The sequence below is a fragment of the Phyllobates terribilis genome, unplaced genomic scaffold (assembly GCF_046119375.1).
Source record: "Phyllobates terribilis strain yellow unplaced genomic scaffold, ASM4611937v1 Scaffold_11__3_contigs__length_659146591, whole genome shotgun sequence".
Lineage (NCBI taxonomy): Eukaryota > Metazoa > Chordata > Amphibia > Anura > Dendrobatidae > Phyllobates > Phyllobates terribilis.
In genome coordinates this window covers 613,170,649-613,195,326 of record NW_027362771.1, presented here as the reverse complement: position 1 = coordinate 613,195,326, position 24,678 = coordinate 613,170,649, and the positions used below count along the sequence as shown (strand labels likewise).

At 55.8% G+C, this 24,678-nt stretch overlaps 1 protein-coding gene across 7 annotated transcripts in view; it reads left to right on the top strand.

Moving 5' to 3' along the window:
- KDM6B (lysine demethylase 6B) overlaps positions 1–24,678 on the top strand; it is a 154,848-nt gene that overhangs the window by 124,628 nt on the left and 5,542 nt on the right. For 3 of the 7 annotated variants that reach the window (XM_073654468.1, XM_073654467.1, XM_073654466.1), the window contains 18 exons: positions 6,885–6,963; positions 7,043–7,160; positions 7,765–7,863; positions 8,050–8,263; positions 8,777–8,869; positions 8,972–9,121; positions 10,470–10,607; positions 10,684–10,908; positions 10,995–13,552; positions 14,229–14,355; positions 15,799–15,904; positions 15,996–16,201; positions 16,294–16,358; positions 16,685–16,756; positions 16,843–16,991; positions 18,909–19,023; positions 19,114–19,301; positions 19,380–19,521. In XM_073654468.1, the coding sequence (XP_073510569.1) occupies positions 7,048–7,160; positions 7,765–7,863; positions 8,050–8,263; positions 8,777–8,869; positions 8,972–9,121; positions 10,470–10,607; positions 10,684–10,908; positions 10,995–13,552; positions 14,229–14,355; positions 15,799–15,904; positions 15,996–16,201; positions 16,294–16,358; positions 16,685–16,756; positions 16,843–16,991; positions 18,909–19,023; positions 19,114–19,301; positions 19,380–19,521 (4,760 nt within the window). In that variant the 5' untranslated portion in view covers positions 6,885–6,963; positions 7,043–7,047. Of the gene's footprint in view, positions 1–651; positions 853–6,884; positions 6,964–7,042; positions 7,161–7,764; positions 7,864–8,049; positions 8,264–8,776; positions 8,870–8,971; positions 9,122–10,469; positions 10,608–10,683; positions 10,909–10,994; positions 13,553–14,228; positions 14,356–15,798; positions 15,905–15,995; positions 16,202–16,293; positions 16,359–16,684; positions 16,757–16,842; positions 16,992–18,908; positions 19,024–19,113; positions 19,302–19,379; positions 19,522–24,678 lie in introns of those variants that run through there. The other 4 variants (XM_073654472.1, XM_073654471.1, XM_073654469.1 and 1 more) reach the window with 3 other exon arrangements.

The following is a 24,678-nucleotide window of genomic DNA, read 5'->3' as shown; positions in this document are numbered from 1 at the left end:
GTCGTTGAAGGCCCCTTGGGGAGCCTCCTCACACAATCCAACACCAGTTCTTCGAGTCCTAAGATTCCTATAAACCACCTTTTGACCCTGACCCTCAGGAATCTACAGATGGTCCTACTCGTAAAGATTTGTCAATCACGATCAAAAATTCTCCAGATCCTAAGACTCTTCTCTTATTTCTTCTGACGGTTGACCAAGAACGTCGAATTTTTCTCATATTTTTTTTTTTAATTTTTACTCTGATCGTAAGATTGAAGTTAATTTCGCAAAATATTATGTACGTGTTGTGGCGACCGACCGTCAGATTGATTCAAGCTTCCCTCTTTAACGACTGTTGTCTGGCTAGTTGGCGCGCTCTCGTAAACCCGTGCCGTCAGAAATAAGTTTACGTTGTCAAGTTTTTTTTCAGTGGTTGACTCTCTCTTTTCTACCTTAAATCTTTTAATCACAATCCATTCCACCTTTAAAAGAAATGAAGAGTGGGCCGGGTGTGGGAGTGGTGTGTGTGGTCAGGGAATCCCGGGTGGGCGTGTTCCTTGAGGTTGTAGTGACATCATCAGTGTCCCTTTAAACTTGACTCCGGGGAGAGATGGCGGAGGTGAGGGAGGGCGGAGCTTGGTGGGGGAAGAAGAGCGTGAGAGAACAAACGATAAACTCATAGATGAGCAAGCTCGCAGTCAGGAGCGAGCGGGACGGAGCTGGAACCACGGCCGCTCTGCTCTGAAGTCGGTCGTCTTGTCTTAAGCGGCAGTTGTCCGTCACTTACGACTTGTCCTGGCGGAGTGCGGGGAGGGGGGTACTAGACTGCTTTTGAAGACTCTCTCTCTCGTGGCGGCTCTCTTTGTCCTGAAGGTAAGTGACAGCTGGGTTCTTGACTTGTGTTCAGTCTTGGGTTATGCTGTCAGTCACCCAGGGTTTAGGCTATCACAACTTTGACCTATCTAATTCATTCCGTCTCTTCCTTCCCATGCTGTCTCGCACCCTCTCTCTCCGAAGTACTCCCAACAGTCTCTTGCACTTGCTCGATATATTTCCGTCTCTTTACACAGCTTTTCCTACTCTCGCTTTGTGCCCCCCTCCTCTCTCCTTCCTGATTTTAGCCTGACTTGCATTGTCTGTCACTTCCTTTGTCTGGCAGTCTCTGATCCACGTCTTATTGTCTGCGTCTCTCGCCCTTCTGGCTGGCTGTCTCTCGCGTGTCTAACCGGTTTCGTCTGTGCAGTCTACCTGTCACCAGCTGCCTCTTTCTGTTGGTGTCTTGCTCTCTCTCGTTGCCGCGTCTCACTCTTTCTCCCCCCGCCGTTGTGTTGAGCACGCGCTCTCGCGCACGCGATGTCGCTCTTCTGTGTCGTTGTACGGTCATGTGATCACCTCGCAGTTTTTTCCTAACCCCTTGTCCGCCAGTCCCCATTCATTCCACGGTCCGGTCTTCTGCCTGACTTCAAGCATTAACCCCTTCACACTTACCGAGGGTTCGTCTACGAAAAACAACCCGATGACGCAGTGGGGAAGCCCCGACCAAACATTGTATGTGGGCGGAGGGGATAATACGGGAAATTAAGGGGAATGTAGATTTTTTTTTTTTTTTAACTTTTTGATGACTTATACTGTATATACAGGTCACGGTGTAGTAGTGTATATACAGGATCTGGGCTGTGTGTATATACAGGTCACGGTGTAGTAGTGTATATACAGGATCTGGGCTGTGTGTATATACAGGTCACGGTGTAGTAGTGTATATACCGGATCTGGGCTGTGTGTGTATATACAGGTCACGGTGTAGTAGTGTATATACCGGATCTGGGCTGTGTGTATATACAGGTCACGGTGTAGTAGTGTATATACCGGATCTGGGCTGTGTGTATATACAGGTCACGGTGTAGTAGTGTATATACCGGATCTGGGCTGTGTGTATATACAGGTCACGGTGTAGTAGTGTATATACCGGATCTGGGCTGTGTGTATATACAGGTCGCGGTGTAGTAGTGTGTATATACCGGATCTGGGCTGTGTGTATACAGGTCACGGTGTAGTAGTGTATATACCGGATCTGGGCTGTGTGTATATACAGTTCACGGTCTAGTAGTGTATATACCGGATCTGGGCTGTGTGTATATACAGGTCACGGTGTAGTAGTGTGTATATACCAGATCTGGGCTGTGTGTATATACAGGTCACGGTGTAGTAGTGTATATACCGGATCTGGGCTGTGTGTATATACAGGTCGCAGTGTAGTAGTGTATATACAGGATCTGGGCTGTGTGTATATACAGGTCACGGTGTAGTAGTGTGTATATACCAGATCTGGGCTGTGTATATACAGGTCACGGTGTAGTAGTGTGTATATACCAGATCTGGGCTGTGTGTATATACAGGTCACGGTGTAGTAGTGTATATACCGGATCTGGGCTGTGTGTGTATACAGGTCACGGTGTAGTAGTGTATATACCGGATCTGGGCTGTATATATACAAGTTGCGGTGTAGTAGTGTATATACCGGATCGGGGCTGTGTGTATACAGGTCGCGGTGTAGTAGTGTATATACCGGATCTGGGCTGTGTGTATATACAGGTCACGGTGTAGTAGTGTATATACCGGATCTGGGCTGTGTGTATATACAGGTCGCGGTGTAGTAGTGTATATACCGGATCTGGGCTGTGTGTATATACAGGTCACGGTGTAGTAGTGTATATACCGGATCTGGGCTGTGTGTATATACAGGTCACGGTGTAGTAGTGTATATACCGGATCTGGGCTGTGTGTATATACAGGTCGCGGTGTAGTAGTGTATATACCGGATCTGGGCTGTGTGTATATACAGGTCGCGGTGTAGTAGTGTGTATATACCGGATCTGGGCTGTGTGTATACAGGTCACGGTGTAGTAGTGTATATACCGGATCTGGGCTGTGTGTATATACAGGTCGCGGTGTAGTAGTGTATATACCGGATCTGGGCTGTGTGTATATACAGGTCGCGGTGTAGTAGTGTATATACCGGATCTGGGCTGTGTGCATATACAGGTCACTGTGTAGTAGTGTATATACCGGATCTGGGCTGTGTGTATATACAGGTCGCGATGTAGTAGTGTATATACAGGATCTGGGTTGTGTGTATATACAGGTCACAGTGTAGTAGTGTATATACCGTATCTGGGCTGTGTGTATAGACAGGTCACGGTGTAGTAGTGTATATACCGGATCTGGCTGTGTGTATATACAGGTCACGGTGTAGTAGTGTATATACCGTATCTGGGCTGTGTGTATAGACAGGTCACTGTGTAGTAGTGTACATACCGGATCTGGGCTGTGTGCATATACAGGTCACGGTGTAGTAGTGTATATACCGGATCTGGGCTGTGTGCATATACAGGTCACGGTGTAGTAGTGTGTATATACCGGATCTGGGCTGTGTGTATATACAGGTCACGGTGTAGTAGTGTATATACCGGATCTGGGCTGTGTGCATATACAGGTCACGGTGTAGTAGTGTATATACCGGATCTGGGCTGTGTGCATATACAGGTCACGGTGTAGTAGTGTATATACCGGATCTGGGCTGTGTGTATATACAGGTCACGGTGTAGTAGTGTGTATATACCGGATCTGGGCTGTGTGTATATACAGGTCACGGTGTAGTAGTGTGTATATACCGGATCTGGGCTGTGTGTATATACAGGTCACGGTGTAGTAGTGTGTATATACCGGATCTGGGCTGTGTGTATATACAGGTCACGGTTTAGTAGTGTATATACCGGATCTGGGCTGTCTGTATATACAGGTCACGGTGTAGTAGTGTATATACCGTATCTGGGCTGTGTGTATATACAGGTCACGGTGTAGTAGTGTATATACCGGATCTGGGCTGTGTGTATATACAGGTCACGGTGTAGTAGTGTATATACCGGATCTGGGCTGTGTGTATATACAGGTCACGGTGTAGTAGTGTGTATACAGGATCTGGGCTGTGTGTATATACAGGTCACGGTGTAGTAGTGTGTGCATATACCGTATCTGGGCTGTGTGTATATACAGGTCACGGTGTAGTAGTGTATATACCGGATCTGGGCTGTGTGTATATACAGGTCACGGTGTAGTAGCGTGTATACAGGATTTGGGCTGTGTGTATATACAGGTTGCGGTGTAGTAGCGTATATACCGGATCTGGGCTGTGTGTATATACAGGTCACGGTGTAGTAGCGTATATACCGGATCTGGGCTGTGTGTATATACAGGTCACGGTGTAGTAGTGTGTATATACCGGATCTGGGCTGTGTGTATATACAGGTCACGGTGTAGTAGTGTGTATACAGGATCTGGGCTGTGTGTATATACAGGTCACGGTGTAGTAGTGTGTATACAGGATCTGGGCTGTGTGTATATACAGGTCACGGTGTAGTAGTGTGTATACAGGATCTGGGCTGTGTGTATATACAGGTCACGGTGTAGTAGTGTATATACCGGATCTGGGCAGTATATACAGGTCACGGTGTAGTAGTGTATATACCGGATCTGGGCTGTGTGTATATACAGGTCACGGTGTAGTAGTGTATATACCGGATCTTGGCTGTGTGTATATACAGGTCACGGTGTAGTAGTGTATATACCGGATCTGGGTTGTGTGTATATACAGGTCACAGTGTAGTAGTGTATATACCGGATCTGGGCTGTGTGTGTATATACAGGTCACGGTGTAGTAGTGTATATACCGGATCTGGGCTGTGTGTGTATATACAGGTCACGGTGTAGTAGTGTATATACCGGATCTGGGCTGTGTGTGTATATACAGGTCACGGTGTAGTAGTGTATATACAGGATCTGGGCTGTATATACAGGTCACGGTGTAGTAGTGTATATACAGGATCTGGGCTGTGTGTGTATATACAGGTCACGGTGTAGTAGTGTATATACCGGATCTGGATGCCGTCTTGTGTATATAGTTGTTACGTAGGTATGGGTCTCCATGGTTGCTGATCACACACGCCTTGGGTAGTCTGTAAATACCAGGTCTCGGCCAGCAGTCTGTGTTCGCGGCTGGATGAAATCCGGGGCGAGTTATATGTCCGGTCTGTGTTCGCCCGGCAGTGGCTCGGCTGTGTGTAGTCATCATCGTGTCTGTACCTGTCAGGGGGTAGTCATCATCTTCCCATCATTTGAGACACGAAGAGGAAGTTGTCCAGTCACTGAGTCTGTTGTGTTTGTCCCTCGTTTCTTCACTCCAGGGAAGGGTTAATAAGCGCACATGTCTGAGAGTAGTGAGTGGTGGGTGACACATGGAAGGTGTGTACTGCGAGAGTGACGCGTCACCGAGTGTGACCACCGGGGGAGCAGCTGAGTCAGCGAGCGTGGGCAGACGTGACGTCACACAGCAAGCAGTACACCCCACACACCCCAACACAGCCCGCGCCCCTATCACCCTGCAGGGGGCAGGACTTATCTGTTACCTGTATTGCCCTACAGGGAAGGAGACTCATAGCTCATATCTGTATCACTGCAGGGGATGAGACTCGTATCTCCTCCTATCTGTATCACCCTGCAGGGGGAGGAGACTCATAGCTCCTCCTATCTGTATCACCCTGCAGGGGGAGGAGACTCATAGCTCCTACTATCTGTATCACCCTGCAGGGGGAGGAGACTCATAGCTACTCCTATCTGTATCACCCTGCAGGGGGATGAGACTCACAGCTCCTCCTATCTGTATCACCCTGCAGGGGGAGGAGACTCATAGCTCCTCCTATCTGTATCACCCTGCAGGGGAAGGAGACTCATAGCTCCTCCTATCTGTATCACCCTGCAGGGGGAGGAGACTCGTAGCTCCTCCTATCTGTATCACCCTGCAGGGGAAGGAGACTCGTAGCTCCTCCTATCTGTATCACCCTGCAGGGGAAGGAGACTCGTAGCTCATATCTGTATCACCCTGCAGGGGGAGGAGACTCATAGCTCCTCCTATCTGTATCACCCTGCAGGGGAAGGAGACTCATAGCTCCTCCTATCTGTATCACCCTGCAGGGGAAGGAGACTCATAGCTCCTCATATCTGTATCACCCTGCAGGGGAGGAGACTCATAGCTCCTCCTATCTGTATCACCCTGCAGGGGGAGGAGACTCATAGCTCATATCTGTATCACCCTGCAGGGGGAGGAGACTCATAGATCCTCCTATCTGTATCGCCCTACAGGGGGAGGAGACTCATAGCTCCTCCTATCTGTACCACCCTGCAGGGGGAGGAGACTCATAGCTCCTTCTATCTGTATCACCCTGCAGGGGGAGGAGACTCACAGCTCCTCCTATCTGTATCACCCTGCAGGGGGAGGAGACTCACAGCTCCTCCTATCTGTATCACCCTGCAGGGGGAGGAGACTCGTAGCTCCTCCTATCTGTATCACCCTGCAGGGGGAGGAGACTCGTAGCTCCTCCTATCTGTATCACCCCGCAGGGGGGAGGAGACTCGTAGCTCCTCATCTCTGGATCACCCCGCAGGGGGAGGAGACTCGTAGCTCCTCATCTCTGGATCACCCCGCAGGGGGAGGAGACTCGTAGCTCCTCATCTCTGGATCACCCCGCAGGGGGAGGAGACTCGTAGCTCCTCATCTCTGGATCACCCCGCAGGGGGAGGAGACTCGTAGCTCCTCATCTCTGAATCACCCCGCAGGGGGAGGGGCATTCTTCAGAGCCCACCAATCCTTTCTGAGGGCATTCACTGAGTCCGCACTGTCTCCAGACCTCATGATATCCTCCATGTATCCGGCTTTCACAGTAATACAATATGTTGGTCGCCCCCTGGTGTCCGCAGTGGGAATCTCGTAATACCATGTATTTTTTTTTTCTTACACTGCCCTCTAGTGTCTGATTGTGAGAAGACTTCTCACTCGCCTTTTTTTTCCTTAGACTTTCTTGTTGATCGAGGAAATGATGCTCCCCCCGCTGCCTCTGCACCTTGACCTGTGAAACCCCTCGGATTGAAACGGTATTTTTTTATTTAATTTTTTTATGCATTTGTCTCTGAGTTTCCCGCCCTCTGTAACGTCGCTCTGCTCCTCCTGCAGTCTGGATGTATCGCTCACAGGACCAGTTTGGATCCCGCTTTCCCCGTGACCCCTTCATCAGTGGAATTAACTCCTCATGGAACCCTGCTCACCCCCGAGCATGGCTCCCATCGGGCAGGTGAGGATGAGGGTTGTGGTTGTTCTTCTGGGAATAGATGGTGATATCACATGGTACGAGGCTGCAGTTAACAGTTTATCTGCTGGGGGCATTGCTGGTATGCTCTTCACTATAGATCAGTTAACCGTTTATCTGCTGGGGGCATTGCTGGTATGCTCTTCACTATAGATCAGTTAACCGTTTATCTGCTGGCGGTATTGCTGGTATGCTCTTCACTATAAAGCAGTTAACAGTTTATCTGCTCGGGGCATTGCTGGTATGCTCCTCGCTATAGAGCATTTAACCGTTTACCCCCAGCAGATAAACGATTAAATGCTCTATAGCGAAGAGCATACTAGCAATGCCCCCAGCAGATAAATGGTTAAATGCTCTATAGCGAAGAGCATACCAGCAATACCGCCAGCAGATATTGCTGGTATGCTCTTCGCTATAGAGCAGTTAACCGTTTTTCTGTTGTGGTTCATGGGAATAGATGGTGATATCGCATTGTACGAGGCTTCAGTTAACCTTTTATCTGCTGGGGGCATTGCGGGTGTTTACTATGTGCCTTTACCTTACCCTTTGCCATTGCTTCCCCCTCTGTTTCCTCCTGTCTCGCTCGCAGATGCTCTACCAACCTTAACCAACCTCCGCTGCCCCCACACTTATCGTCTAGTCATGGGGCAAACATTGGCCACCCCAGCAAACCCTATTACCCTCACGGGTAAGTGTCTAGGTGTGGGCTGTGATGTTGTACTATGATGCTTGCCTTGCTTTGTCCCCAGGCGTTGGCGATGAGAGCCGATCCACCTCTGTGATTTATCGCCAACGCCTGTATCTCGTTCGGACAGCCGGACCCCCATTATTTGTCTATGTAACGTTGATCCTCTTTGTTTGTCGTGTTCTTCAGCTCTCCGCCCGGCCATCGCTTCGGGAAGTTAGAACGGGTGCACTCCTGCGTCCAACTACTCCTGCGCGATGAGCAGCAGCCGCAGATCTGGGAGCAGCTGGGACAGATCTATGAATCGGAGCAAGAACTGGAGGACGCGGTGCGCTGCTACCAGGCTGCCGCCCGCTACCACGGGGGCTACGAGCTGAATGCTCACATTTCCCGGCTGCAGCAGGTACGGGGGGGCTCTCCTGACTCGACAGTACAGGACTCTGCGTACAGTGGTCTCTCCACACTCTACAGTACTGGACCCTGCGGGCTAGTTTCGTCTCGGCCTTTTTTGCAAAACTTGAGGGACGCACCCACACATCACCTCTACACACCTAGGGGTGCATCGTTGCGCAAAAAGGTGTTTTTGGATAGCTTTTGCACAATCTTAAAGGGGTTGTTCACCACTACTTAAATGCAAATATTAAAAACCCATTCACCTTATGAACCGGCCCTGTGGCAGAAATGTCAGCGCTGCCTCCTCGTGGATACGTGACATAGTGCAGACGTCACTTCAAGGGCACTGGTCTGGCAGGCACTTCTCTGGTAGTGGAAAACCCCTTTAATTCCCCCAAGCTTCCCTTTTACACCAAGTTTTTTTTGCCGTTTCTTACATTTCCTTTTCAGTCGGTTTGGGCGACGTTTCAGCTTCTATTCCTCTCCTGATTATTGACATCCATTACATTATTTCGTCTTTCAGACTCACCTATGGAGCCTCCACTCTGCGCCTCCGCACCATCGCCCCAAATCTCTGCCTCGCTTACAGCAAGTGTGGGACCTGATGCAACACGAGGTGAGCGGAGCAGAATCGTGGAGGGGTCTACACAAGTCCTGATCCAGAGTAACTGGGTTTAGTCACTTTTTTTTTTTTTTTTTCTGACTTATCCTTTCTTAGCAAAAAAGACATTTTGGAGGAAAAAGAGGACCCCCGCCATTAAAGCGTCCAGTTCCCAGCTCCGATCCAGCAACACTCCAGTCACCCCCTCACAGTCAGATTGGAGATGAGCAGCCCATGAAGAGGAGACGGAGCGGAAGTCCTGAGCAGGTGAGTGCGGCATTATGTGCCGCTCAGTGGTTTTTGGCCCATTCTCCTAAAGGCTGGTAGAGACTTCCATTTCTGAAGTCTTCTCGGGCCGGCCGTGACTACGTGACCTCAGAGCGCCGTCTTCTCGGGCCGGCCGTGACTACGTGACCTCAGAGCGCCGTCTTCTCGGGCCGGCCGTGACTACGTGACCTCAGAGCGCCGTCTTCTCGGGCCGGCCGTGACTACGTGACCTAAGAGCGCAGTCTTCTGGGTCGGGGCCGTAACTACGGGATGTTGCTTTGGGTATGTGTGCTGCAGAAGAAGAATGTGAGGTGGACTACCTTGGCAAGGGGAGTCTATATCAATATGGCAGACTAACTGGGTAGCCAATCTTGCCGATCGGGCAGGACCGGAGGGATGCAGCTTTGAGCACAGTAGAGAAGGCGTAGATGTACCAGTTCAGTCACTTTCGCAAATGTCTGGCCTTCAGAAAGGCTCCCAATAGCCACCATCTTTGTACTCCAATTTTTGTGGCTAGGTTTCATAAGAGACTAGTATTTTTACCACATACTGCACGAAAAAAACAAAAGTGCAAAATGAGACTTTGCCTGGTCTTCAGTGGGTAACCAGCCTTGCATCGTGGCGGTATAGGGTAACCAGCCTTGCATTGTGGCGGTATAGGGTAACCAGCCGTGCATTGTGGCGGTATAGGGTAACCAGCCGTGCATCGTGGCGGTATAGGGTAACCAGCCGTGCATCGTGGCGGTATAGGGTAACCAGCCGTGCATCGTGGCGGTATAGGGTAACCAGCCGTGCATCGTGGCGGTATAGGGTAACCAGCCGTGCATCGTGGCGGTATAGGGTAACCAGCCGTGCATCGTGGCGGTATAGGGTAACCAGCCGTGCATCGTGGCGGTATGGGGTAACCAGCCGTGCATCGTGGCGGTATGGGGTAACCAGCCGTGCATCGTGGCGGTATGGGGTAACCAGCCGTGCATCGTGGCGGTATGGGGTAACCAGCCGTGCATCGTGGCGGTATGGGGTAACCAGCCGTGCATCGTGGCGGTATGGGGTAACCAGCCGTGCATCGTGGCGGTATGGGGTAGCCAGCCGTGCATCGTGGCGGTATGGGGTAGCCAGCCGTGCATCGTGGCGGTATAGGGTAGCCAGCCGTGCATCGGGGCGGTATAGGGTAACCAGCCGTGCATCGGGGCGGTATAGAGTAACCAGCCTTGCATCGTGGCGGTATAGGGCAGGCATCTACCTGCAGTTTCTCTCGCTCCACAGGGGAGGTTATTTGCTGTGAGATCACATGATAATGTTTCTCCCTGAGGCTGATGGTCATTTTTTTTATTATGTTGTGTTCCAGCAAAGAAGAGGTAACCCCGGTCTGCATTCTCCTCCTGTCCCGGTGGGTCCCGGTAACGTTTACCATCAAGCGTCCGGAAAATCGAACGTCTGGAACCCACTGAACCACGAGGCCTGGGGGGAGCGACGGGAGCGACAGGTGAGACGCCGTCACAGATCAGCCAGTAGTCCTGTAGAATGAACCGCGCTTTCATCCCTTTTTTTTCTTTTTGCAGGATCCCCGTATTCCACCCCATGTTTCCCCTTATTCTTCATACTGCCCCCCACGTCCACCACCACCACTACACCAGCAGCCCCGCCCTCCAAGTGACCTTAGTGAGGCTCGGTGTCAGAGGTCACCTGCGGAGGTCATTCCAGCACCACCTCCTCTCCACGTGCCTTACGACCAGAGAAGACCCCGCATCCCGACACACAAGACCTCTCGGCCTGAGGTGCCCCCTGTAAGTCCAGCCCGCTACATCTATTGTAGCTGTTTTTTTCCTTGTACGTAGGCTTCAAAACTGATTTTTATCATTTTGTTTTCCAGCCCCCCAATCGCTATCCAACCCCAGCAGTGGACACCACCACGGTCAGTATCTGCCCGCCCCCAGAAGAGCGCGACCCACCGAAAACAATATGCCCTCCGCTCAAACCCCAACCATCTTCCACCCCTTCGCTCCAGCAGAGCTGGGTGCCTGCAGTGGTCATCAAGGAGGAGGCGAAGAGTGAAGATGAACTGGAGGAGATTCTGTACGGGGAGGGTCACGGCACCATCAAACAAGAGGGTTACTATCCGTCTCGCGATACCCCAACAGGGGGCAACGTCTTTGATCATCGAACTCAGGGCATCACCACCAGCACAGTCAGGCCTAGGTCTGAGGCCTTCCAGGATGCCAACCTGGATCATGTACTCAAAAGCCTGCAAAAAATGGATGAATCTGGGTTATTTGCCCCAAAGAAAGAGGAGGTAATGGAACAGGAGATTAGGAAAAGCCCTCCGACCCCTGAGCTGGACATGAAAGGCAAACACGGGCTCTCCGTGTCTGAGGGCAGCTATTCGGGAGGAAAAAGGTCACCAGCTGGGGAGGACAAGGCCTCGTTCTGTTCCTCCTCTACAACCTACCACAAAGATACCTCAGGAAACCTTCAGGTGCTGGGATTAGCCGCTCCACACACGGCGCCCTCTTCAGCCTCGACTCCGAAGTCTCTAAGTCCGAAACCAGCGGAGAGCAAAGAAATGGAGGAAGCAAAAGATCAACCCTCCGGATGCAATCAGCTCTTTAACTTTCCCACGGGACAGATGGCGGAACCCTTCGAAGAAGCTACGGAGTTCTCCAAGATTTTACCTGACGGGCTGGATGACATCATGAAGATGCTGGACGAGTCCATAGAAAAGGAGGAAGGGAGCGGTGGCTCTAGTGATGACGAGGACTTTAATACTACCCCCGCGTCTCCAGTCTGCCCGCCATCCCCGCCAGCAGAGACAAGAGCAACGCCCCACCTCAAAGGCCCAGCTCCGACTGATATCTCGAGCAACCCCCTTTCTGGTGCCAAACCGCCGGAGCCCAAGTCCGGGGAGGTGTATACTTACTATGGACCTAAAAAAGCAATATTGGGGCAAGAAGCTGTTAGTGAAGCCAAGCCCGCTCAGCACGGGGGCAACAGTGTGCTCAAGTCCCTTGCAAGTGTTCTGGAGGGGCAGAAGTATTCCTACCGTGGAGGACACAGCCTCAAAACTGGAGGGGGGTCGTCCTATTTTACTGGTGCTACTATGGTGAGCAAGCGTAATGTTGACCCATACACTGCGCAATCTACCTCACACCGGACCTGGGACTCCAAGATAGGAGCCGCACCTACCTCAGAAGTGACCGGACGGGAAGGGGTGGTAGCAATGAGACCCGGGGTCCGCACTGAGACAGACATTTTGGAGGACATAGCACGTGCTTGTGAAACATTAGTGGAAGGCGCAAGGGCAGCGTCTGGCAGTAGTTGTACACGGGAGGAGGAAAAGGAAGATGAGAAAGGACCCGATGACGCAGCGGAAGAAAAACTTGACCACATTGGGGCTCCTGAAAAACAAGACCCCGCTACTAAAGCTAAACCAGAAATTGTCTGGGGTGCTGATAAGGCTGATTGTGGGACCGGGAGAAAACTTAAAGCCTCTAGTGTAAAGGAGGAGGCCAAGAACATGGCCGAGAAGAGCATGAAATCGAAGACAACAGATGGGAAAGGGGATCGTGTGAAGGAAACGATGGAACCAGTGCCGAAACATAGCAAGGCACTAGACGGAGAACTGAGGAAGGTATTTAGGGTAAAGTCGCCTGCCGAGAAGACTGAAGTCCCACCGGCTGCATCAGTTGGAGAATGTACCTCCAAGGAGATCGCGAAGACTGATACCTCTTTGGAGAAACACCATAGAAGCACTGGACGGGAATCACCCAAGAAATGCTCCGAGAGCCAGAAAAGCTACGAAAGCACCTCATCCGAAATGCCACACACGGAGAGCGACAGCAGACTTTCACCAGGGGATTCGCCCACGACTGCTGCTGCCGAAACGCAAGGAGAGAGCGCGAAAGGGGTGGAAAGCGAGAGACCTCAGGAGAGGATAACGCTCTCGCTTCCTGCCCCGACCCGAAGTAAGGACGAAGGTAGAAAGAAAGACAGGAGGCATCGGAAACCGAAGAGGGACCGGAGCAGACGATCGAAAGAACGACGGTCACAGAAGGACAAGGAAAGGCAAGTGTTGGGCAACCTGGACCTTCAGAGTCAGTGTAGAGATGCTCCGAAGTCATCGAAGCAAGGAGAACGAAGAAAGACAGAAGGCGGCGGGAGAAGGTGCGCGGAGGACGGCCATCACAACCAGTCCTCCTCGCCTGCTGCACCAGTCTCTGCTCCAGCTCCTGCTTCCCACGGGACACCAAGTTCTGATCTGCTGAAGATGAGACCCTTCACCGAGGGACCACCCAAGGAACTGAAGATAAGACTGATCAAGGTGGAGAGCGGGGACCGCGAGACTTTCATCGCATCAGAGGTGGAGGAGAAAAGGTTACAAGCGAGTGAGCTGACTGTCAACCATACTGCTGCCGAGATCATCAAGGCCACCAAGTGAGTGCTTCGCAGGGAGGTCTACGGGGGGCGGTGCTCCTTGGGGGGAGGTCTTCAACTTGTTACCTTTTGAGGTGTAATTCGAGATGCTGCTCTGGATGTGGCTAGAGAAAAGAGAATAAGTGTTATTTAGCAGCGTCCCCATTGGTCCTTGATGGCTGCCGACATCCGCAGCGGTTGGCAGGCAGACGGACAGATATGACTTTGTTGCGTTACTAATTCAGACAGCCCCTTCCCCGTGAACCTCAGTGTAGGGAGGGGGGAGCTTGATGACCCTGAATACGCTGTTAAGAGGCGAGACAGAGTAACAGAGAGAACATTCTGTTCCCCGGCCTTGGCGGCTTTAGGATCCATCAGAGCTGAGATTTCGCTGCTGATATATTTTGTTGGGTCGGATGACGGCGGACATTGCGCCATCTGACGAGGCAACTCCTTCCTTTAATGACCCAAATGGCTCAGGAGTCCCAGCGATTCGTACAGGCCAAAGGCAGCGATGGTTACTCCAGCGATTTTTCCAGGAGGTTGTGCTTCGTAGATGGAGCTTCCCTTTAAGAATTGGTCATGTAAGATAAAACCTAAGGATCAGAATAAATCTAAGGAGGGGGTGGGAGAGAAAACTAAACTTGCGTCTTGTTGCTTCCTCTTCACCAATTGCCTCTCGTTTACGATTATACAGGAATATGGTGCTGAAGGGGAAATATAAAGAGTCTTACGTCCTTCCTTCCATGTCTGTGAAGCCCCCTATTGGACCCGAAAGGAACCTTCCTCGTGAGAAACTGAACCCTCCAACCCCCAGCATATATGTAAGTTATCAAATGAGGCTCCGCCCCCTGCAGGGTGATGGGAGGAGCTGAGGCTCTGCTCCACCCCCTCCTTGCAGGTTGATGGGAGGAGCTGAGGCTCCGCCCCCTCCTTTGCAGGGTGATGGGAGGAGCTGAGGCTCCGCCCCCACCCCCTTGCAAGGTGATGGGAGGAGCTGAGGCTCCGCCCCCACCCCCTTGCAGGGTGATGGGAGGAGCTGAGGCTTTGCCCCACCCCCTTGCAGGGCGATGGGAGGAGCTGAGGCTTTGCCCCACCCCCTTGCAGGGCGATGGGAGGAGCTGAGGCTTTGCCCCACCCCCTTGCAGGGCGATGGGAGGAGCTGAGGCTTTGCCCCACCCCCTTGCAGGGCGATGGGAGGAGCTGAGGCTTTGCCCCACCCCCTTGCAGGGCGATGGGAGGAGCTGAGGCTTTGCCCCACCCCCTTGCAGGGCGATGGGAGGAGCTGAGGCTTTGCCCCACCCCCTTGCAGGGCGATGGGAGGAGCTGAGGCTTTGCCCCACCCCCTTGCAGGGCGATGGGAGGAGCTGAGGCTTTGCCCCACCCCCTTGCAGGGCGATGGGAGGAGCTGAGGCTTTGCCCCACCCCCTTGCAGGGCGATGGGAGGAGCTGAGGCTTTGCCCCACCCCCTTGCAGGGCGATGGGAGGAGCTGAGGCTTTGCCCCACCCCCTTGCAGGGCGATGGGAGGAGCTGAGGCTTTGCCCCACCCCCTTGCAGGGCGATGGGAGGAGCTGAGGCTTTGCCCCACCCCCTTGCAGGGCGATGGGAGGAGCTGAGGCTTTGCCCCACCCCCTTGCAGGGCGATGGGAGGAGCTGAGGCTTTGCCCCACCCCCTTGCAGGGCGATGGGAGGAGCTGAGGCTTTGCCCCACCCCCTTGCAGGGCGATGGGAGGAGCTGAGGCTTTGCCCCACCCCCTTGCAGGGCGATGGGAGGAGCTGAGGCTTTGCCCCACCCCCTTGCAGGGCGATGGGAGGAGCTGAGGCTTTGCCCCACCCCCTTGCAGGGCGATGGGAGGAGCTGAGGCTTTGCCCCACCCCCTTGCAGGGCGATGGGAGGAGCTGAGGCTTTGCCCCACCCCCTTGCAGGGCGATGGGAGGAGCTGAGGCTTTGCCCCACCCCCTTGCAGGGCGATGGGAGGAGCTGAGGCTTCGCCCCCACCTCATTGCAGGGTGATGGGAGGAGCTGAGGCCCCTCCCCCCTTTGCAGGGTGATGGGAGGAGCTGAGGCCCCTCCCCCCTTTGCAGGGTGATGGGAGGAGCTGAGGCCCCTCCCCCCTTTGCAGGGTGATGGGAGGAGCTGAGGCCCCTCCCCCCTTTGCAGGGTGATGGGAGAAGCTGAGGCCCCTCCCCCCTTTGCAGGGCGATGGGAGGAGCTATGAGTCTCCACCCCCGCAGGACTTTATATTCTGTCCCTCTGCATTCACAGCTGGAGAGTAAGCGTGACGCCTTCTCGCCGGTTCTACTCCAGTTCTGCACTGACCCCAAGAACCCGATCACAGTGATTCGTGGACTGGCCGGATCGCTGAGGCTGAGTGAGTTTTCAGGGTGACCCCCATCATTTTATGAAGGCTAAGGGTTGCTCCACAGTAATGCTCTCATCTCACCTTGTCTTCTCATCACCAGACCTCGGCCTCTTCTCCACAAAGACTCTGGTGGAGGCGAACTCGGAGCACACGGTGGAAGTCCGTACTCAGGTGCAGCAGCCGTCCGATGAAAACTGGGACCCTTCCGGGACTCGCCAGGTCTGGCACTGTGAGAGCAGCCGATCGCATACCACCATCGCCAAATACGCCCAGTACCAGGCCTCCTCCTTCCAGGAGTCTCTGCAGGTAAGCATGTGCAGCAGGTGGCGCAGCAGGTGGCGCTCGTGACTATGACGGCGTATATGGAGTCACCTTGACTGTGTCTCTCCTCCTTACAGGAAGATAAAGATAGTGATGAGGAGAGCAACGAGCCCGATAGTACCACCGAAAACCCACCCCCCAGGTAAATGGCCACAGTTTCTTTGTGCTACATGTTTAGCACCCCTCCCTCTCCCCACCTCCCAAGAAATTGGGCAAGACCAATCCTTTTGCTCTGAATCACACTGCTGCCACCTGATGGTGGTCATTCGATCCTGCAGCGCGTTTCTAAAGGGTTCATGCAGTCATAAAAGAAGTGCAAGCAGTAAGGGTTGAACTGCCTGGACCCCAAAAACAAGGGTGCCGCAGTCTCTATATAGGACAAGTCTCGGATCTATAGTCACTCCATGGAAATGATTCATAGATCCAGCTTCACTTCAGTCATTGATAACATTTCCTTATTTCTTTCAGCACAAACCAGGAGCACAAGACCCCCCATATTATTAAATTTGGAACCAACATTGACCTCTCTGATCCTAAAAGGTGAGACTGGCACAAGCCGCCTGAATGGTCATTGCCACCTGGAGACACTGGGCAGGGTTATTACCTGCTTCTCTTTTGTTCTGTAGGTGGAAGCCTCAGTTGCAAGAGCTGCTGAAGTTGCCGTCCTTCATGCGTGTGACGTCTAACGCCAACATGTTAAGTCACGTGGGTCATACAATCCTCGGGATGAACACGGTGCAGCTATACATGAAGGTGCCTGGAAGTCGTACACCAGGTACTGGCGGTATACCAGCTGCTCTGTCTGCTTGCTACTTTATTTTACTTTCAGCATATTTCTTAGATAAATCGCTCCTCTCCTTCGCCTCGGCCCGTGCTTCTTCTCTCCTTCGCCTCACCCTCGCCTCGCTCCTCTTCTCTCCTCGCACCTCTTCTCTCCTTTGCCTTGCTCTTCTTCGCCTCGCCCTCGCCTCGCTCTTCTTCTCTCCTTTGCCTCGCTCCTCTCCTTCGCCTCGCTCTTCTTCTCTCCTTTGCCTCGCTCCTCTTCTCTCCTTTGCCTCGCTCCTCTTCTCTCCTTTGCCTCGCTCCTCTTCTCTCCTTTGCCTCGCTCCTCTTCTCTCCTTTGCCTCGCTCCTCTTCTCTCCTTTGCCTCGCTCCTCTTCTCTCCTTCGCCTCGCTCCTCTTCTCTCCTTCGCCTCGCTCCTCTTCTCTCCTTCGCCTCGCTCCTCTTCTCTCCTTCGCCTCGCTCCTCTTCTCTCCTTCGCCTCGCTCCTCTTCTCTCCTTCGCCTCGCTCCTCTTCTCTCCTTCGCCTCGCTCCTCTTCTCTCCTTCGCCTCGCTCCTCTTCTCTCCTTCGCCTCGCTCCTCTTCTCTCCTTCGCCTCGCTCCTCTTCTCTCCTTCGCCTCGCTCCTCTTCTCTCCTTCGCCTCGCTCCTCTTCTCTCCTTCGCCTCGCTCCTCTTCTCTCCTTCGCCTCGCTCCTCTTCTCTCCTTCGCCTCGCTCCTCTTCTCTCCTTCGCCTCGCTCCTCTTCTCTCCTTCGCCTCGCTCCTCTTCTCTCCTTCGCCTCGCTCCTCTTCTCTCCTTCGCCTCGCTCCTCTTCTCTCCTTCGCCTCGCTCCTCTTCTCTCCTTCGCCTCGCTCCTCTTCTCTCCTTCGCCTCGCTCCTCTTCTCTCCTTCGCCTCGCTCCTCTTCTCTCCTTCGCCTCGCTCCTCTTCTCTCCTTCGCCTCGCTCCTCTTCTCTCCTTCGCCTCGCTCCTCTTCTCTCCTTCGCCTCGCTCCTCTTCTCTCCTTCGCCTCGCTCCTCTTCTCTCCTTCGCCTCGCTCCTCTTCTCTCCTTCGCCTCGCTCCTCTTCTCTCCTTCGCCTCGCTCCTCTTCTCTCCTTCGCCTCGCTCCTCTTCTCTCCTTCGCCTCGCTCCTCTTCTCTCCTTCGCCTCGCTCCTCTTCTCTCCTTCGCCTCGCTCCTCTTCTCTCCTTCGCCTCGCTCCTCTTCTCTCCTTCGCCTCGCTCCTCTTCTCTCCCTCGCCTCGCTCCTCTTCTCTCCCTCGCCTCGCTCCTCTTCTTCTTTGTCTCCTCCTCGCTCCTCTTCTTCTTCTTCTTCTTTGTCTCCTCCTCGCTCCTCTTCTTCTTCTTCTTCTTTGTCTCCTCCTCGCTCCTCTTCTTCTTCTTCTTCTTTGTCTCCTCCTCGCTCCTCTTCTTCTTCTTCTTCTTTGTCTCCTCCTCGCTCCTCTTCTTCTTCTTCTTCGTCTGTCTCCTCCTCGCTCCTCTTCTTCTTCTTCTTCTTTGTCTCCTCCTCGCTCCTCTTCTTCTTCTTCTTCTTCTTTGTCTCCTCCTCGCTCCTCTTCTTCTTCTTCTTCGTCTGTCTCCTCCTCGCTCCTCTTCTTCTTCTTCGTCTCCTCCTCGCCCTCGCTCCTCTTCTTCGTCTCCTCCTCGCCCTCGCTCCTCTTCTTCGTCTCCTCCTCGCCCTCGCTCCTCTTCTTCTTCTTCGTCTCCTCCTCGCCCTCGCTCCTCTTCTTCTTCTTCGTCTCCTCCTCGCCCTCGCTCCTCTTCTTCTTCTTCGTCTCCTCCTCGCCCTCGCTCCTCTTCTTCTTCTTCGTCTCCTCCTCGCCCTCGCCTCGCTCCTCTTCTTCTTCTCCATCTATTTTTCCTTCCTGCCATTTGCATCTGCAGTTACTGACATTGTCTTTTTCTATCCAGGACATCAGGAAAATAACAACTTTTGCTCAGTTAATATAAACATTGGTCCTGGAGACTGCGAGTGGTTTGCTGTACATGAAAATTACTGGGAGAACATCAGTGCCTTCTGTGACAGGTGAGACTCCTGCCTTCCCACATGTTGCCACTAGAGGCGCCCTTACATATAACTTTATCTAATTGCTCTAATCTTGGCCTCCTGTCCCAGGCATAATGTGGATTACTTGACGGGCTCCTGGTGGCCGGTCCTGGAGGATCTTTACCGATCTGATATCCCAGTGTATCGGTTTGTGCAACGGCCTGGAGATCTGGTCTGGATAAACGCGGGGACAGTTCACTGGGTGCAGGCCACGGGATGGTGTAACAACATTGCCTGGAACGTCGGGCCCCTGACACGTAAGTCACGTCATGTAACTGTGGGTTATCAGGGCTTGTTGTGAGCAGTCCGGTGAGCGGCCTCTCTTCTCCTTACAGCGTACCAGTACCAGCTGGCTCTGGAACGTTTCGAGTGGAATGAGGTCAAGAACGTGAAATCCATTGTGCCCATGATCCACGTGTCATGGAACGTGGCCCGAACGGTGAAAATCACAGACCCGGATCTGTACCGCATGATAAAGTGAGCGGCAAGGCTGCGGCTACTTTTCATTGCTCATCTCATGGGTTTATGTCTAATTGTACCTTCTTAGGCTCTTTATACGACTCCAATCTCTATCTCAGTCTCTGGCTTTCCTATTCCGTGTCTCCTCATTTTCCTGTTCCCCCTGCTTCTGTTTCCTTACAACTCTCTTTTGCTTCAACCTTTCTCAGCAACTCTGCTCTGCCAACATCTGCACCTCCTAATCCTTAGCTGCTCCACTCTGCCACTCACTACTGCTCCTCCTCAGAGGCTCAACTCTGCCACCATCTGCCCCACCTCCTTCTCAGTGGCTCTGCTTGGTCACCATTTGCCCCTCCTCAGCGGCTTAGCTCAGCCACCATTTGCTCCTCCTTCTCAACTCCTCTGCTTGGCCACCATCTGCCCCCTCCTCCTCCTCCTCAGCGCCTCTGCTCGGTCAGCATCTGCCCCTCCTCATCAGTGTCTCTGCTTGGCCACCATCTGCCCCTCCTCCTCCTCCTCCTCCTCCTCCTCCTCAATGTCTCTGCTCAGCCATCAACTGCCCCCCCTCCTCCTTAGCAGCTCTGCTCGGCCACCATCTGCCCCTCCTCCTCCGCGCTTCTGCTCGGCCACCATCTGCCCCTCCTCAGAGGCTCAACTCTGCCACCATCTGCCCCACCTCCTTCTCAGTGGCTCTGCTTGGTCACCATTTGCTCAGCCACCATTTGCTCCTCCTTCTCAATGCCTCTGCTTGGCCACCATCTGCCCCTCCTCCTCCTCCTCAGCACCTCTGCTCGGCCACCATCAGCCCCTCCTCCTCCTCAACGTCTCTGCTCAGCTATCATCTGCCTCCCCTCCTCCTTAGCAGCTCTGCTCGGCCACCATCTGCCCCTCCTCCTCCTCGGCGCCCCTGCTCGGCCATCAATTGCCCCTCCTCCTCGGCGCCCCTGCTCGGCAATCAATTGCCCCCCCTCCTCGGCGCCCCTGCTCGGCAATCAATTGCCCCTCCTCCTCGGCGCCCCTGCTCGGCAATCAATTGCCCCTCCTCCTCGGCGCCCCTGCTCGGCAATCAATTGCCCCTCCTCCTCGGCGCCCCTGCTCGGCCATCAATTGCCCCTCCTTCTCCTCGGCGCCTCTGCTCGGCCACCATCTGCCCCATCTTCTCCTCGGCGCCTCTGCTCAGCCACCATCTGCCCCTCCTCCTCCGCGGCGCCTCTGCTCGGCCACCATCTGCCCCTCCTCCTCCGCGGCGCCTCTGCTCGGCCACCATCTGCCCCTCCTCCTCCGCGGCGCCTCTGCTCGGCCACCATCTGCCCCTCCTCCTCCTCCTCTGTGCCCCTTCTCGGCCATCAATTGCCCCTCCTTCTCCTCGGCATCCCTGCTCAGCCATCAGTTGCCCCTCCTTCTCCTCCTCGGCGCCCCTGCTCGGCCATCAGTTGCCCCTCCTCCTCCTCGACGCCCCTGCTCGACCATCAATTGCCCCTCCTTCTCCTCCTCCTCGGCGCCCCTGCTCGGCCATCAGTTGCCCCTCCTTCTCCTCCTCGGCGCCCCTGCTCGGCCATCAGTTGCCCCCCCTCCTCCTCCTCCTCCTCGGCGCCCCTGCTCGGCCATCAGTTGCCCCTCCTCCTCCTCCTCGGCGCCCCTGCTCGGCCATCAGTTGCCCCTCCTCCTCGGCGCCTCTGCTCGGCCACCATCTCCTCCTCCTCCCCCTCCTCCTCCTCCGCTCGGCCACCATCTGCTCCTCCTCCGCTCGGCCACCATCTGCTCCTCCTCCTCCTCCTCCTCCTCCTCCTCCTCCTCCTCCTCCTCCTCCTCCTCCTCCTCCTCCTCCTCCTCCTCCTCCTCCGCTCGGCCACCATCTGCCCCTCCTCTTCCTCCTCCTCCTCCTCCTCCTCCTCCTCCTCCTCCTCCTCCTCCTCCTCCTCCTCTGCTCGGCCACCATCTGCCCCTCCTCTTCCTCCTCCTCTTCCTCCTCTGCTCGGCCACCATCTGCCCCTCCTTTTCCTCCTCCTCCTCTGCTCGGCCACCATCTGCCCCTCCTTTTCCTCCTCCTCCTCTGCTCGGCCACCATCTGCCCCTCCTTTTCCTCCTCCTCCTCTGCTCGGCCACCATCTGCCCCTCCTCCTCCTCCTCCTCTGCTCGGCCACCATCTGCCCCTCCTCCTCCTCCTCCTCCTCCTCTGCTCGGCCACCATCTGCTCCTCCTCTGCTCGGCCACCATCTGCCCCTCCTCCTCCTCCTCCTCTGCTCGGCCACCATCTGCCCCTCCTCCTCCTCCTCCTCCTCTGCTCGGCCACCATCTGCCCCTCCTCCTCCTCCTCCTCTGCTCGGCCACCATCTGCCCCTCCTCCTCCTCCTCCTCTGCTCGGCCACCATCTGCTCCTCCTCTGCTCGGCCACCATCTGCTCCTCCTCTGCTCGGCCACCATCTGCCCCTCCTCCTCCTCCTCCTCTGCTCGGCCACCATCTGCCCCTCCTCCTCCTCCTCCTCTGCTCGGCCACCATCTGCCCCTCCTCCTCCTCCTCCTCTGCTCGGCTACCATCTGCCCCTCCTCCTCCTCCTCCTCTGCTCGGCCACCATCTGCCCCTCCTCCTCCTCCTCCTCTGCTCGGCCACCATCTGCCCCTCCTCCTCCTCCTCCTCCTCTGCTCGGCCACCATCTGCCCCTCCTCCTCCTCCTCCTCCTCTGCTCGGCCACCATCTGCCCCTCCTCCTCCTCCTCCTCCTCTGCTCGGCCACCATCTGCCCCTCCTCCTCCTCCTCCTCTGCTCGGCCACCATCTGCCCCTCCTCCTCCTCCTCCTCTGCTCGGCCACCATCTGCCCCTCCTCCTCCTCCTCCTCCTCTGCTCGGCCACCATCTGCCCCTCCTCCTCCTCCTCCTCCTCTGCTCGGCCACCATCTGCCCCTCCTCCTCCTCCTCCTCCTCTGCTCGGCCACCATCTGCCCCTCCTCCTCCTCCTCCTCTGCTCGGCCACCATCTGCCCCTCCTCCTCCTCCTCCTCTGCTCGGCCACCATCTGCCCCTCCTCCTCCTCCTCCTCCTCTGCTCGGCCACCATCTGCCCCTCCTCCTCCTCCTCCTCTGCTCGGCCACCATCTGCCCCTCCTCCTCCTCCTCCTCCTCTGCTCGGCCACCATCTGCCCCTCCTCCTCCTCTGCTCGGCCACCATCTGCCCCTCCTCCTCCTCCTCCTCCTCTGCTCGGCCACCATCTGCCCCTCCTCCTCCTCCTCCTCTGCTCGGCCACCATCTGCCCCTCCTCCTCCTCCTCCTCTGCTCGGCCACCATCTGCCCCTCCTCCTCCTCCTCCTCTGCTCGGCCACCATCTGCCCCTCCTCCTCCTCCTCCTCTGCTCGGCCACCATCTGCCCCTCCTCCTCCTCCTCTGCTCGGCCACCATCTGCCCCTCCTCCTCCTCCTCCTCCTCCTCTGCTCGGCCACCATCTGCCCCTCCTCCTCCTCCTCCTCTGCTCGGCCACCATCTGCTCCTCCTCTGCTCGGCCACCATCTGCTCCTCCTCTGCTCGGCCACCATCTGCCCCTCCTCCTCCTCCTCCTCTGCTCGGCCACCATCTGCCCCTCCTCCTCCTCCTCCTCTGCTCGGCCACCATCTGCCCCTCCTCCTCCTCCTCCTCTGCTCGGCCACCATCTGCCCCTCCTCCTCCTCCTCTGCTCGGCCACCATCTGCCCCTCCTCCTCCTCCTCCTCCTCCTCTGCTCGGCCACCATCTGCCCCTCCTCCTCCTCCTCCTCTGCTCGGCCACCATCTGCTCCTCCTCTGCTCGGCCACCATCTGCTCCTCCTCTGCTCGGCCACCATCTGCCCCTCCTCCTCCTCCTCCTCTGCTCGGCCACCATCTGCCCCTCCTCCTCCTCCTCCTCTGCTCGGCCACCATCTGCCCCTCCTCCTCCTCCTCCTCTGCTCGGCCACCATCTGCCCCTCCTCCTCCTCCTCCTCCTCTGCTCGGCCACCATCTGCCCCTCCTCCTCCTCCTCCTCTGCTCGGCCACCATCTGCCCCTCCTCCTCCTCCTCCTCTGCTCGGCCACCATCTGCCCCTCCTCCTCCTCCTCCTCCTCCTCCTCCTCTGCTCGGCCACCATCTGCCCCTCCTCCTCCTCCTCCTCTGCTCGGCCACCATCTGCCCCTCCTCCTCCTCCTCCTCCTCCTCCTCTGCTCGGCCACCATCTGCCCCTCCTCCTCCTCCTCCTCCTCCTCCTCCTCCTCCTCTGCTCGGCCACCATCTGCCCCTCCTCCTCCTCCTCCTCCTCCTCCTCTGCTCGGCCACCATCTGCCCCTCCTCCTCCTCCTCCTCCTCCTCCTCTGCTCGGCCACCATCTGCCCCTCCTCCTCCTCCTCCTCCTCCTCCTCCTCTGCTCGGCCACCATCTGCTCCTCCTCTGCTCGGCCACCATCTGCCCCTCCTCCTCCTCCTCCTCTGCTCGGCCACCATCTGCCCCTCCTCCTCCTCCTCCTCTGCTCGGCCACCATCTGCCCCTCCTCCTCCTCCTCTGCTCGGCCACCATCTGCCCCTCCTCCTCCTCCTCCTCCTCCTCTGCTCGGCCACCATCTGCCCCTCCTCCCCCTCCTCCTCCTCCTCCTCCTCCTCCTCTGCTCGGCCACCATCTGCCCCTCCTCCTCCTCCTCCTCTGCTCGGCCACCATCTGCCCCTCCTCCTCCTCCTCCTCTGCTCGGCCACCATCTGCCCCTCCTCCTCCTCCTCCTCCTCCTCCTCCTCTGCTCGGCCACCATCTGCCCCTCCTCCTCCTCCTCCTCTGCTCGGCCACCATCTGCCCCTCCTCCTCCTCCTCCTCCTCCTCCTCTGCTCGGCCACCATCTGCCCCTCCTCCTCCTCCTCCTCCTCCTCCTCCTCCTCCTCCTCCTCTGCTCGGCCACCATCTGCCCCTCCTCCTCCTCCTCCTCCTCCTCCTCTGCTCGGCCACCATCTGCCCCTCCTCCTCCTCCTCCTCCTCCTCCTCTGCTCGGCCACCATCTGCCCCTCCTCCTCCTCCTCCTCCTCCTCCTCCTCTGCTCGGCCACCATCTGCTCCTCCTCTGCTCGGCCACCATCTGCCCCTCCTCCTCCTCCTCCTCTGCTCGGCCACCATCTGCCCCTCCTCCTCCTCCTCCTCTGCTCGGCCACCATCTGCCCCTCCTCCTCCTCCTCTGCTCGGCCACCATCTGCCCCTC